At 41.3% G+C, this 15,369-nt stretch overlaps 1 protein-coding gene across 1 annotated transcript in view; it reads left to right on the top strand.

Moving 5' to 3' along the window:
• Nucleotides 1-8,703, top strand: part of LOC134676585 (serine protease snake-like) — a 40,207-nt gene extending 31,504 nt beyond the window's left edge. The window contains exons 9-12 of the mRNA XM_063534977.1: nt 5,195-5,344; nt 6,388-6,517; nt 7,792-7,923; nt 8,517-8,703. Coding sequence (XP_063391047.1) covers nt 5,195-5,344; nt 6,388-6,517; nt 7,792-7,923; nt 8,517-8,684 — 580 coding nt within the window. The 3' untranslated portion in view covers nt 8,685-8,703. The remainder of the gene's footprint in view (nt 1-5,194; nt 5,345-6,387; nt 6,518-7,791; nt 7,924-8,516) is intronic.
• Nucleotides 8,704-15,369: the final 6,666 nt, after the last annotated feature.

The following is a 15,369-nucleotide window of genomic DNA, read 5'->3' as shown; positions in this document are numbered from 1 at the left end:
ATAATTTCATTCGTTTTCTCCACTGTACACAGAATAAGTAATGATATTTAGACTAGACAAAAAAATTCAAAATCGCTCTCCTTCTTGATGCGACTGGCAAATCATATTACTTTTTGGAAACCGGGTTTTTTAACCTAATTAGACCCCGCTGAATCCGATCCGGTTGCTCGATCGAAATCTTGACCGGAAGTGAGATATTTGACATTAAAGGTCCGTTTTTTTCGTTTTTCGTAAATAACTCTTAAACGGTGGTGTATAGCAAAAAATGTTCTATTACATAAGTAATATGCATTAAATTGCCTACAAGAAAGATTCAGTACAATTTTTCGCTAGGATCAATATTAAAAGAGATTTTAACGCGGGAAATTTAATTATAATCACTTCTAAGGTCCAGTTTTTTAGGTTTTCGTAAATAACTCATAAACGGTGGCCAATATCAAAAAATGTTGTTAGACGATAATAATCTACACAAAATTTTGAACAAAAAAGATTCAGTACACTTTTTGCAGGGATCAATATTTAAAAAGATAATAAAGAGGGAAAGTTAATTATACTAAATTCTAAGGTTCCTTGTTTTTTTTTTTTCGTAAATAATTTGAAAAGTATGACTCATAGAAAAAAAAATCTTATACATAAATAATAAACGTAAAATTTCCTACAAGAAACATGCAGTACACTTTTCGCTAGGATCAATATTCAAAAAGACAAAGCAGCGGGTAAGTTAATTATAATCAATTTTAAAGTCCCTTTTTAGTTTTTTGTAAATAACTCGTAAACGGTGTCCCATAGCGAAATAGGTTTTTAAGAATAAATTATCTACATAAAATTTCCTCCAAAAAACATCTAGAACACTTTTCTCTAGGATCAATATTTCAAGCGATATTAAAGGAAGAAAGTTAATTACAATCAGTTCACAGGTCACTTTTTTTTAGTTTTTCGTAAATAACTCGTAAACGGTGGCCCGTTGCAAAACAATATTCTACATAAATATTAAACATAAAATTGTCCACAAAAAAGGTTCTGTACACTTTTTCGCTACGATCAATATTTAAAGAGGTATTAAAGGGGGTAAGTTAATTATAATCAATTTCCAGGTCCCTATTTTTAGGTTTACGTCTATATAGGTAGAGAACTATTTTATTTTATTTTATTTTCAAAATTTAGACCCAGTAGTTTCGGAGATAAAGGGGGGGGGGGTATTTTTTTGTATTTTAATGTTTTATTTTGGGGAAGGGGGCTTTATCTCCGATACTACTGGGTCTAAAATTTTGAAAAGATATACAGAATAGAATCTATAGATGACAGAAAAACCTATTAGAATTATGTAGTCAAGCGCGAGTCGGACATTACTTAGTTTTTGAACCGATCCCTACAGGTTTTTTAAAGGCAATTCACTCGCGTTTAACATATAAAATACACTGTTAAAAATTGGGTAATGTACGGAACCCTTGCAAGGCGAGTCCGACTCGCGCTTGGCCGGTTTTTATTCATTTTGAGGTACGGAACCCTAAAAAGAGAAAAGCGTTCCATATGTCTTTCGTAGAAAATTTTATATCGATTATTTATTTACAAGAACATTAAGAACTTATTTTGCTATGAGGCTTATTTTACGAGTCATTTGCGAAATCCTAAAAATAGGGACCTGGAAATTGATTATAATTAACTTACCCCCTTTAATACCTCTTTAAATATTGATCGTAGCGAAAAAGTGTACAGAACCTTTTTTGTGGACAATTTTATGTAGAATATTGTTTTGCAACGGGCCACCGTTTACGAGTTATTTACGAAAAACTAAAAAAAGTGACCTGTGAACTGATTGTAATTAACTTTCTTCCTTTAATATCGCTTGAAATATTGATCCTAGAGAAAAGTGTTCTAGATGTTTTTTGGAGGAAATTTTATGTAGATAATTTATTCTTAATAACCTATTTCGCTATGGGACACCGTTTACGAGTTATTTACAAAAAACTAAAAAGGGACTTTAAAATTGATTATAATTAACTTACCCGCTGCTTTGTCTTTTTAAATATTGATCCTAGCGAAAAGTGTTCTGCATGTTTCTTGTAGGAAATTTTACGTTTATTATTTATGTATAAGTTTTTATTTTGCTATGAGTCATACTTTTCAAATTATTAACGAAAAAATAAAAACAAGGAACCTTAGAATTTATTATAATTAACTTTCCCTCTTTATTATCTTTTTAAATATTGATCCCTGCGAAAAGTATACTGAATCTTTTTTGTTCAAAATTTTGTGTAGATTATTAACGTCTAACAACATTTTTTGATATTGGCCACCGTTTATGAGTTATTTACGAAAACCTAAAAAACGGGACCTTAGAAGTGATTATAATTAAATTTCCCGCGTTAAAATCTCTTTGAATATTGATCCTAGCGAAAAATTGTACTGAATCTTTCTTGTAGGCAATTTTATGCAGAATACTTATGTTATAGAACATTTTTTGCTATGTGCCACCGTTTAAGAGTTATTTACGAAAAACGAAAAAAAGGGACCTTTAATGTCAAATATCTCACTTCCGGTCAAGATTTCGATCGAGCAACCGGCAAATTCGGATTCAGCGGGATCTAATTAGGTTAAAAAACCCGGTTGCCAAAAAGTTATATGCTTTGCCAGTCGAAATAGATTTTATGAAAAATATGACCAGTCTAATTACTATATATGTTCAGAATATTATTTGAATAAACTTAGGATAGGATACTTAGGATAGGAAATAAATGTGTGTTTTTATATCTTTAAACCCAATTACTAAGTAGACTGCACATACATTAAAGTCACATTAAAATTCCATTTTGCGAAATAGAGATTTCAACCTTTAACTTTGCAAAAGTAGATAATTGAAATATTCTAAAAGCAATAAAAATAGATTAGGTTAGATTCGAGCTACAATGACATTAGTTTGGGTTCAAGGCAAGGTTGCAGGGCCTCAACAAGGGAAAAAAGGGGGAGGGACTGTTGGCCTGGCTCAGTGAGCCAGAACTGACCCACTTATCCCTACTACTGCCGTAAGCAGGTAATGAATTCCCAATGTATTAAGTTTAGGTTTAATAAATTATAAATATATTTTATTAATAACATAATAATATACAAATATGTATAAGCATAAAGTAATAAATAAGCCTACAGCTATTAATAATGTCCGTAATCTGTATAATCCCAAAATACGGATCCCTCGTATGTGGATGCTGCTTACATAATCTCGTCTGTCAAGGTGTTTCGGCAGGAAAGGCCTTGGCAGACTTATAAATTCCTGAAATGAGGGTTCATACCTACCGACTAGAATTGGTTTCATGGTGGTATCAGATGGGTTACTGTACGGTAACCGATGGTCATCTTGCTTATAATCTCGTCTGCCAAGGTGTTTCGGCAGGAAGAACCTTGGCAGACTTATATATTTCTAAAATGGGGGTTCATATCTACCAACTGGAATTGGTTTCATGGTGGTATCAGATGGGTTAGTGTAGGGTAACCGATGCCGACCTTGCTTACATAATCTCGTCTGCCATGGTGTTACGGCAGGAAAAGCCTTGGCAGACTTATATATTCCTGAAATGAGGGTTCATACCTACCGACTGGAATTGGTTTCATGGCGGTATCAGATGGGTTAGTGTACGGTAACCGATGGTCATCTTGTTTATAATCTCGTCTGCCAAGGTGTTTCGGCAGGAAAAACCTTGGCAGACTTATATATTCCTAAAATGGGGGTTCGTACCTACCGACTGGAATTGGTTTCATGGTGGTATCAGATGGGTTAGTGTAGGGTAACCGATGCCGACCTTGCTTACATAATCTCGTCTGCCAAGGTGTTTCGGCAGGAATAGCCTTGGCAGACTTATATATTCCTGACATGAGGGTTCATACCTACCGACTGGAATTGGTTTCATGGTGGTATCAGATGGGTTAAATTAGGGGTCCCGCTGGCCACCTTTGAGAGCGTCTGCCAAGCACTTCCGGCAAAAAAAATACTGGCAGACTTCGCTTTTATGTGTCTACATGTAAATTTCTAACTGCTGCCATAACTATTATTTCGGTATCAGATGGGTTAAATCAGCCCCCTTTTTTCGCACCGGAAGTGGCCTTCTTTTTCGTACTTTCGGCAAGTTCCGCCGTGGCAGACTATCGAATTCGGACTTAGCATCACTTTTATGGTTTCCCATTGTGTATTTCATCGTGGTATCAAGTCGGTTAGAAAATTTGCGGCCGGCTCTTCTACTAGTGGTCTAAGGAAAGCCTAACTAAAGTTGACATCAACATCAGAAGGGCTAAGATGGCTGGCTCTTTATCATTTGTCGCCATGTCTGTCACGTTCTAACAAGTATGTAAGTGACACATGACATGACAGGTGATAAAACGCGACCATGATTCTGCTGCAGGGCGGCTACCGCGAAAACCGAAATTCGCAAATTGCGGGGATCTTTCTCTTTTACTCCAAAGAAGGTGTAATTAGAGTGACAGATAGAAATCCCCGCAATTGACGATTTTCGGTATTGGCGGTAGCCCTACATGAAAGCTAGGCCTGAAGGTGGGCTTCGAAAAAGCTGCGCGCTAGAAAGCTGAGCGAGTTTTTCGAACTAGGTACCCACAAATGGGGCATTACCTCTATAAGTGGACCTTATTATTGATGGCGCTACGCCGCACAGCGTCGCGCGGCATTGTATTGTATATCGGGGAATCGTTAATAATGGCGTAAGCGCCATTAATAATAAGACCCCTTTTCATAGATAGCGTCACAAAAATTTTTTAAGGTGAATAGTCACAGGGTCAGCCAACTAAAACTAAAAAGCGGACGTAGGCCCAACAAATAGCCAACCGTTGACCCTCCTATTTTTTTGGGGCGACATGCCACACGGTTGGCCAACTAAATACCACTATGCATAGACTAGGAATCCCCTAGACCGAGTTTAGAGCAATTATTTGCATGCAACTGGTGATGCCAAAAATGCGGGGGTTAGTAAATGTAGTAATGTGTATTCTTCAAAACACGCATTTCATTAATTTTAATTTAACTTTGCCTTTGTTTGTCATTCATCGTTACCTCTGTCCTACTCATTTCCTCAAAGGTTAACTGGAAGAGATGCCATACAGGGATAAGTTCGCCTTTGTTGTATTTAATTCACTCTGTAACTGTGTTTCTCATACATTCGTCTTGTTAATCAATTGACTTACAATTTTCCAGTGGAAATGTGACAGCGGTGAAGGTAGGGCTGCTCCGTATGACGGAAGACGTGCCCCGCCGCGAGCATCGCGTCAAGCGGATCATCAAACATCCTCAGTACAAGGCGCCTTCCAAGTACCACGACATCGCTTTACTCGAGACTGAGACACCGTTAGTTGGCTTTTATCTAATTTATAGAAATGTGCACACCGGCTGCGTGTGCGTGACGTGTGCGTGCCGCGTTGTAGTATACAGATCCTTAAGAGAGACGACACACCGCTTGCGTGACGTGTGCGGACGACGTGCCCCCGCGCCGCGAGCATCGCGTCAAACGGATCATCAAACATCCTGAGTACAAGGCGCCTTCCAAGTACCACGATATCGCTTTACTCGAGACTGAGACACCGTTAGTTGGCTTTTAACTTTTGATTTTAAATTGGATAATTTTATATAAAAGGCCCCAATGTTCATTCGAAGATCTACTTCATGTACTCCATACTCCATAGCTCCTCTTGCTCATTCATAAAGAGTACTTTTCTATCGAAATTAAACTTTCGTGAGACATATTTTAAACTTTTTACACGACAACGTTTTCACTCATTTAAATTTTTAGTCGCTATTGGCATGTTTCGGGCCTGTCGAGGGTCCTTATCCTCAGGCTTGAGCGCTCGCGGCGGCTGCACTGAGCGCGCCGGCCCCCTCGTTGTTCATTGCGCGCGCGCTGACGGGCCGGGGGCGGGGAGCGCAGGGCAGTCCGCAGTCACGCAGGGCTAGGGTTACCAGATACAAATTTCCTGACAAAATTCCTGATTTCCGGATATTTTTCCTGACATTAATATTTTTGACTACTACGCCGGGAGGGGGGGGGGGGGTCTATAGGGGATGGCTAGTTGGCTACCCGATTGAGCCGATAGTCGCGTCAACTTATTATATTGTTATTAAAAATTACGAAGTTATTGATAAGTTGAGTGGATCTCATTTATATTTTTTTTACACTAACATAAGTAAATAAAAAGGTACTTTATAAAAAAATCTATCAATTCATAAAATTCCTGACATTTTCGTGTTCCGTCCCCATTACTGACAAAAGGCCAAAATTCCTGACATGTCAGGAAAATTCCTGTCATCTGGTAACCCTACGCAGGGCAATTAGATTAGGTACGACTGAGACGAAAATGACCTTATATTTTGGGTTACTTATATCTAATTTCCAGGATAATTCTGGGCCCCAACGCGATCCCAGCCTGCATCGACATCGGCGAGACCGTGGACGACTCGCGAGCCTCCGCCACGGGCTGGGGACATAACAAAAGTCTGGGGGAAGTCCTAGATGTCCTGCAGAAGGCAAGTTGAACATATCCTTTCCTTGGCGCTTTTTACATCGCATCTTATGGGACCCAGGCACTGCTTGTGTGAGTTAAAGGCGTATCCAGACTAGTCAATTTTTCGTCAATCAGATTAAATAGCCATATCGAATCAGGACGTGTGGACGCAAACGCCAATTTGGCTTGCCGAATTCAACCGCCGATAATGACCGATATTACCGATAAAATGAGGTGCGGACGCGAAAATACCAATTTGTGACGCCAGTATTTTCGTTTTGGGGCATTTTTTCAATTTAGAGGGCTCTAATATCGCCATAAATCTAAAATTGGAGATTGACGCCAATTTCATTTCTTCAAATCGACCGATTTGATCAGTCCCGTCTGGATACCGCTTTAATCGCATCTTATGGGACCCAGTCACTGCTTGTGTGAGTTAACGAATGCGACTGCCATCAGATCTGACATCTGTAAGGAAACGCGCAATTGGCCCAATGCAGTTGGCCCCATGACGGACCTCCATTGGGGCGCTATGATGGGCTTTCGTTGGCAAGCGTGGTGGGGCCTACGTTGACCCTACCGTTGGACCAACTATTTTTAGGGGTAACATTCCTCACGGTTGGCCAACCGAATGGTAGACGAAGGCCCAACAATCAGCCAACCCAAAATGCTACTAGGGGAGCCCCTAGAACAGAATAAGTAATAGTACTATCGTACAGGTAAGGGCTTTATTTGTATGATGAGCACAGAATATTTGTTCCCGAGTCTTGGATGGTTTCTATGTTTTTATGTATATATGTACTTGTTTATTATATATGTCGGCGGCCGATCGTAAGATTAGGCATATCGTGAAACGTGAAAATCTTTGACCCGTTCCCTGAGTCGACGGAGCCCCGCTACGTGGGGCTCCTATTTCTGGGCAGTTTGCCCTTCGGGCAACTGAAGCAAACTAACGTACCTATCCTACCTATATTGGTGAACATTACGATCTGCCTGATCTTACGATCGGCCGCCGACATATACACGAGTATCGTTGTCTGGGTACTCACAACATAAGCTATTTTGAGCTTACTGTAGGACTTAGTCAATCTGTGTAAGAATGTCCTATAATGTTTATTATTATTTGTGACGTTCCATGGCAAAAGGTACCTTATGGCGGCCGGCGCTTACGTCGCATAGCGCCGCAATAATATTGGAGCGGCGTTAATAATAGCGTAAGCGCCAACCGCCATAAGGTACCTTTACCTGAGGGACGTCACATTTATTAATTATTTACCTAATATGTATTAATTTCAGGTAACACTGCAAAAGTTCACCCCTCAAGAGTGCACGGAGAAATTTAGAAACGTCCGTCATCTTACTCAAGGCTACGATGAACTCACGCAGATCTGTTATGGAGACCATGGAGAGAAGAAGGATACCTGTCAGGTAGTTTTAGTCATCAACATCATCATATCAGCCAGAGGACGTCCACTGCGTGACATAGGCCTTCCCCCAAAGAGTGTCACAATGACCGGTCTGACGCCACCAGCATCCAGCGGACTCCCGCGACCTTTACCAGCACCTACCTTGTGGGGGGTCTACCCACGCTGCGCCCTCCGGTACGTGGTGGCCACTCGAGAACCTTTCCGCCCCAACGGCCATCGGTTCTACGGGCAATGAGCCACTTTAGCGATTCGGAGTGCTATATCGGTTATTTTGGTTCTGCTGCGGATGTCAGTTTTAGTCATAAACGATATTCCGTAAGTTCTAGAACGACCGCCGTCGTGTAAAAGTCTATGATCTATGAAGACAAGAAAGATACCTGTCACGTAGTTTTAGTCATAAACTTTCTATTGCGATTTTACAAGCGCTTTCCAGAATGCCATCTTGTAAAAGGCTATAGGGGGCATGCACAGAACATAAAGAGGTTATTCTTCACCTTATTCTTATTTCTGTGGCCCCCACAATGAAACTTTTGAATATCTGTCTTGTAGGTACTTACCAGAAATTTAAATTTTGCCTTAAACTTTTTTCACCAGGGAGACAGCGGAGGCCCCCTCCAGATAAACAACGCGCGTGTCCACTGCATGTACACGGTGATCGGAGTGACGTCATTCGGCAGGTACTGCGGCCAGGTCGGCAGGCCCGGCATGTACTCCAGGGTGTCGCATTACGCGCGCTGGATCGAGAGCGTTGTGTGGCCTTGAGATGTAATACAATACAATTTATAAGAAAGATGTTTCATTATTCCTATATAATTATTAGGTACTCAGAGTTAGACCAAAATAAGTCTGCAGCAGACAGTGGGGAGACACTCCTGACTTCGGGCAATCTCGACTCCGTTCCGCTCAGCATTGCTCCGAGCAATTATTAGGGTTGCAACAGTTTGACGTCCCTCGGAGCGATGCTGAGCCGAGCGGAGCCGAGTTTGCCCGAAGTGAGGAGTGTCTCCCCACTGGTTAGACCAAGATAAGTCTGCAACACGCAGTGCAAGTGTTATTTATACGTCATAATATCATAGAAGCTTGATGTTTAACAGTTGGGAAGGCCTCCAGATAAACACCGCGCGTGTCCACTGCATGTACACGGCGATCGGTGTGACGTCATTCGGCAAGTACTGCGGCCAGGTCGGCAGGCCCGGCATGTACTCCAGGGTGTCGCATTACGCGCGCTGGATCGAGAGCGCTGTGTGGCCTTGAGATGTAATACATTACAATTCGTAAGAGAAATGTCGTTTTATTGTTCCTTTATAATTATTTCTAGGTACTTAGAGTTAGATCAAGATAAGTCTGCAGCAGACAGCGGGGAGACCATGGGGAGACACTCCTGACTTCGGGCAAACTCGACTCCGTTCGGCTCAGCATTGCTCCGAGCAATTATTAGGGTTGACACAGTTTGACGTCCCTCGGAGCGATGCTGAGCCGAGCGGAGCCGAGTTTGCCCGAAGTGAGGAGTGTCTCCCCACTGGTTAGAACAAGATAAGTCTGCAACACGCAGTGCAAGTGTTATTTATACGTCATAATATCATAGAAGTTTGATGTTTAACACTTGGGAAGGCCTCCAGATAAACACCGCGCGTATCCACTGCATGTACACGGTGATCGGAGTGACGTCATTCGGCAAGTACTGCGGCCAGGTCGGCAGGCCCGGCGTGTACTCCAGGGTGTCGCATTACGCGCGCTGGATCGAGGGCGTTGTGTGGCCTTGAGATGTAATACATTACCATTTATAAGAAAGACGTTTCATTATTCCTATATAATTATTAGGTACTCAGAGTTAGACCAAAATAAGTCTGCAGCAGACAGTAGGGAGACCATGGGGAGACACTCCTGACTTCGGGCAATCTCGACTCCGTTCGGCTCAGCATTGCTCCGAGCAATTATTAGGGTTGACACAGTTTGACGTCCCTCGGAGCGATGCTGAGCCGAGCGGAGCCGAGTTTGCCCGAAGTGAGGAGTGTCTCCCCACTGGTTAGACCAAGATAAATCTGCAACGATTTATATAGGGGGCTATTCATAAATTATGTCATTTCAATTTAGGGGGGGTCTGGGCATCGGATGACGGTAGCATGAAGTAGGAGGAAATGGGGTCATTTGAAGCATGATTTTTGGATGATTATAGGGGGGGGGGGTCAAAAATCGTCAAAAATCGATGACGTAATTTATGGACAGTCCCTAGCACACGCACTACAAGTGTTATTTATACGCCATAGAAGTTTGATGTTTTAAAATAACACTCGCGAAGGCCCCTTCCAGAACACCGCGCGTATCTACTGCATGTACACGGTGATCGGTGTGACGTCATTCGGCAAGTACTGCGGGCAGGTCGGCAGGCCCGGCGTGTACTCCAGGGTGTCGCATTACGCGCGCTGGATCGAGAGCGTTGTGTGGCCTTGAGATGTAATACATTACAATTTATAAGAAAGACGTTTCATTATTCCTATATAATTATTCTTAGGTAGATACCATGTAGATACATAGGGCCTACCGCGAACCACGTTCGACGTGTTGCCTCCCTGTCACACTTACGTACGAATTTACAAGTGCGACAGAGAGGCAACACGTCGAACGTGTTTCGCGGTAGGCCCTCTGGTACTTAGAGTTAGTCCAAGATAAGTCTGCAACGATTTAGATAGCACACGCAGTGCAAGTGTTATTTATACGCCATAGAAGTTTAATGTTTAAAATAACACTCGCGGAGGCCCCCTCCAGAACAGCGCGCGTATCCACTGCATGTACACGGTGATCGGTGTGACGTCATTCGGCAAGTACTGCGGCCAGGTCGGCAGGCCCGGCGTGTACTCCAGGGTGTCGCATTACGCGCGCTGGATCGAGAGCGTTGTGTGGCCTTGAGATGTAATACATTACAATTTATAAGAAAGACGTTTCATTATTCCTATATAATTATTAGGTATTTAGAGTTAGACCAAAATAAGTCTGCAACGATTTAGATAGCACACGCAGTGCAAGTGTTATTTATACGTCATAATATCATAGAAGTTTGATGTTTAACACTTGCGAAGGCCTCCAGATAAACAACGCGCGTATCCACTGCATGTACACGGTGATCGGTGTGACGTCATTCGGCAAGTACTGCGGCCAGGTCGGCAGGCCCGGCGTGTACTCCAGGGTGTCGCATTACGCGCGCTGGATCGAGAGCGCTGTGTGGCCTTGAGATGTAATACATTACAATTTATAAGAAAGACGTTTCATTATTCCTATATAATTATTAGGTATTTAGAGTTAGACCAAAATAAGTCTGCAACGATTTAGATAGCACACGCAGTGCAAGTGTTATTTATACGTCATAATATCATAGAAGTTTGATGTTTAACACTTGCGAAGGCCTCCAGATAAACAACGCGCGTATCCACTGCATGTACACGGTGATCGGTGTGACGTCATTCGGCAAGTACTGCGGCCAGGTCGGCAGGCCCGGCGTGTACTCCAGGGTGTCGCATTACGCGCGCTGGATCGAGAGCGTTGTGTGGCCTTGAGATGTAATACATTACAATTTATAAGAAAGACGTTTCATTATTCCTATATAATTATTAGGTATTTAGAGTTAGACCAAAATAAGTCTGCAACGATTTAGATAGCACACGCAGTGCAAGTGTTATTTATACGTCATAATATCATAGAAGTTTGATGTTTAACACTTGCGAAGGCCTCCAGATAAACAACGCGCGTATCCACTGCATGTACACGGTGATCGGTGTGACGTCATTCGGCAAGTACTGCGGCCAGGTCGGCAGGCCCGGCGTGTACTCCAGGGTGTCGCATTACGCGCGCTGGATCGAGAGCGCTGTGTGGCCTTGAGATATAATAAACGTGACGTTCCATGGCAAAAGGTACCTTATGGCGGCTGGCGCTTACGTCGCATAGCGCCGCAATAATATTGGAGCGGCGTTAATAATAGCGTAAGCGCCAACCGCCATAAGGTACCTTTTGCCATGGAACGTCACAAATTACAATTTATAAGAGAAATGTCGTTTTATTGTTCCTGTATAATTATTTCTAGGTACTTAGAGTTAGACCACAGAAAAAAAAATTATTATAATTTAATTTATATTTATTATTTAATAATAGTACTACCGTACAGAAAGGACACTTCACACTTCCTACAAAACCGAAGTTTGACAGCGATTCAGGGACGAATCATGCTATCCCTTTTTAACTTATGGCACTATCCCTTTCGGCTATTTAGTAGTGTCAAAATTCATGTCATTAATCTTATCTGGCAAAAGGAAGTCAAGTGGTGCCAACCCTAATAATTGCCGCTAATAATAACCGCGAAAATCGAAGTTCACAAATTGCGGGGATCTTTCTCTTTTACTCCAATGACGGCGTAATTAGAGTGACAGAGAAAAATCCCCGCAATTTGCCAATTTCGGTTTTCGCGGTAGCCCCTCTGAGCCGAGTGGAGCCGAGTTTGACCGAAGTCAGGAGTTTCGCACCCCTGCTAATACTGCTAATTCAAATGTGCTAGTCGCGACGCGGGGGCCCTGCGTTTGAGATACCTACACGCACTATCTTTAGGTGCTTGAAATGAAACTGTCCCTGGCAAAACTATAGTTCTGTAGACCTTCACTTCAGCTAACTGAATTTGTTATTCAACCTTTTTGATTATACTTTAAGAAATGTATATTAACTGGCCATTTTCTCTCAAAATAATTCATAGATGCCACTAAAAAAAATAAGTTTTCTTTTTAATATTAAAACTTTTTTATATTGTGCCATTTTTAGGTAAGAAAAGAGGCCTTAATTAATTAAACCTTACCTACAAGCAATGTATAGCTGGTCAAGCAGATCTTGACAGTAGAAAAAGGCGGCAAATTTGAAAAATGTGGGCGCGAAGGGATATCATCTCATAGAACATTTGAATATCGCGCCTTTTTCTACTGACAAGATTTGATTGACTATAAAACTCGAACTTATGTATAAAATAAATGCTTTTAAATTTTTTTTCATGAAATTGGTTATTATATAGTAGCAAACTTTATAAACGATGCTTGATATTCCACAGGTAACGAAAAATTGTACATGTTGCGTTTTCATATCACTATTTCATATGATCGTATACAAATGTAGCGCCATCTTATTTTTGTGTCTTAAACTATTTTTTTAAGTAAATAATTTCAAAGTAAATTGTGTATGACCATCGCGCTAAAACATTTTCATATTTATTAAACATGGTTGTTGACTGCATAAAGCGTCATCAACTCTTACTTTTCTTTAAACTAATCTATTTTCCCCAAGGAAACATTACTCAGGATTCAAAGCACAGATGTCACTGTTATCAATCGTCAATGAATTGTTGTATGAATTTTTCCCCTTTTTGATATTTAAGCTACATCAGATCATTAGTGTCAAAACTGTCAAATCGTCCATCAAATCCAATAAAAATCACCTCAAAGACTGGTTGGATGAGCATGGTCTTTCACTTTCACCCTCCAAATGTTGCACAGTCACTTTTACCCGCCGCCATACCATCCCTAATATTATTCTTCAATATGAAGACCAGATTATTCCCAACAGCAGCAGTGTAAAATTTCTGGGTGTTATTTTCGACTCCAAAATGACTGGCGTTCCACATTTAAAACATGTCATTGACAAGTGTGAAAAAGGCATTAATGTGCTCCGATCCCTTTCTGGGGTCTGGTGGGGTGCTCATCCGTACTGCCAGAAACTTGTTTACAATGCCTTAATTCGTAGCCAAATGGACTATGGTACATTTGTTCTAGAACCATGCAATAAAGTAGCTCTCAAGAAGTTAGATGCTATCCAAGCCAAATGTCTTCGGATAATCCTTGGTGCCATGAGATCCTCACCAAAGAATGGCATGCAGGTTGAGTGTGTGGATCCTCCTCTTTGTCTCCGCAGGCAACTCCTTGCAGACCGATATGTTTTGAGGGCATGTTCATTATCCAGCCACCCCCTCATTCCTCGCTTACAGGCTCTCTCATCTTTGGTATCTGTAAATGCATATTGGACTCATAAACAAACACCAAGATTTATTAACAGCTTCAGAAAAATTGAAAACCTTCCTTCCTCACTTTATAGCACCAACAAGAATCCAATATTTGAATTTGAATATAATTGTTTAACTTTCCGCCCAAATGTAATTTTAGATTTTAATATCAATAAAAATGATCTAGGAGCTAATATTAAATTAAACAAAGAATTAGAAAAATGGCCAGATTTCTTACCAATCTACACAGATGCATCAAAATTGAACCCCAATAGCTGTGTAGGAGCAGCAATCTGGATCCCTAGATACCGCATTCTTTTATCTTATAAATGCCCTTCACAGTCCTCCGTCTTCACTGGGGAATCAATCGCCTTAATGGAAGCAGTTGCATACGTCGAGTCTCACAAAATCCCCAAAGTTATCATTTTCTCTGATGCCAAAAGCTGCCTCCAAGCCGTATCTGGTAACCAGCTCAAAATGAAAATGATTTCCCCTTTCATCCTGAAACTTAAACAATTACTATACAGATGTGAAGAAATAGGCTTACAGGTAACATTAATATGGATTCCGGGTCACTGTGGGATTAACGGCAATGAGGATGCCGACATGTGGGCTAAGCAGGCCACTCTCAATGGATCGGAGACTCACAACATGGTTCTCGCATCTGACTTAATGATTAAAGCTCGCCGTGACTTAAGGGACGATTGGCAACAATTATGGGATTCCTCTAGACGACATGTAGGAAAACACTACGGAAATATACAGCCAATTATACCTCATAAACCATGGTTCTTCCGTTTTCGCTCTGCATGTAAATGGGCCACGTCTACACTTTGCCGGCTTCGTTTGGGTCACGTCTGCACTCCTGTATTCCTTGCAAAAATTAGGGTGCGGGATAGCTCTTTATGCGAGTGCGGTCTTGACGAAGGAACGACGGAACACATTTTCTTTTCTTGCAACAGACTTAACCACTCTTTATATGATATCTTACCGAAAAATATTCCGCGGCCTATCAATTTTCAAACGCTTCTGGTTCTCATGGATCCTCCCATCACTGGAATTATTCTTAAACACATTCAAGAAAATAATATCAAACTTTAACGGCTTTACTTTCTCTACTCTTTCTATAATACTTGTCATCTTATATCTATTGTCCATTTCTTATTTTTCTCCTTATGTTGGCATGCTACCTAACTGTCAAAACTATCGCCTTTCCCGCTCTTTTTCTAATAAACTGTACATATGTCATGTGTTGTCTGTGATGTCCATAACAATAAATGTTTTTGTTTTAGGTTCCCAGCACAATTCCTATCACCAAATCAAAATTATTCACCGAACATTCTTAACGTGCGTGGTACGTCTTAAAACGTCGTCATTGGCAAAATCCCTCCTGCCAATACACACAAGAGGGGAAAGCCATAA

This window comes from Cydia fagiglandana, chromosome 24 (genome assembly GCF_963556715.1).
Source record: "Cydia fagiglandana chromosome 24, ilCydFagi1.1, whole genome shotgun sequence".
Lineage (NCBI taxonomy): Eukaryota > Metazoa > Arthropoda > Insecta > Lepidoptera > Tortricidae > Cydia > Cydia fagiglandana.
Note: the sequence above shows the minus strand (reverse complement) of the source record. Positions and strands in the feature narration are given on the sequence as shown.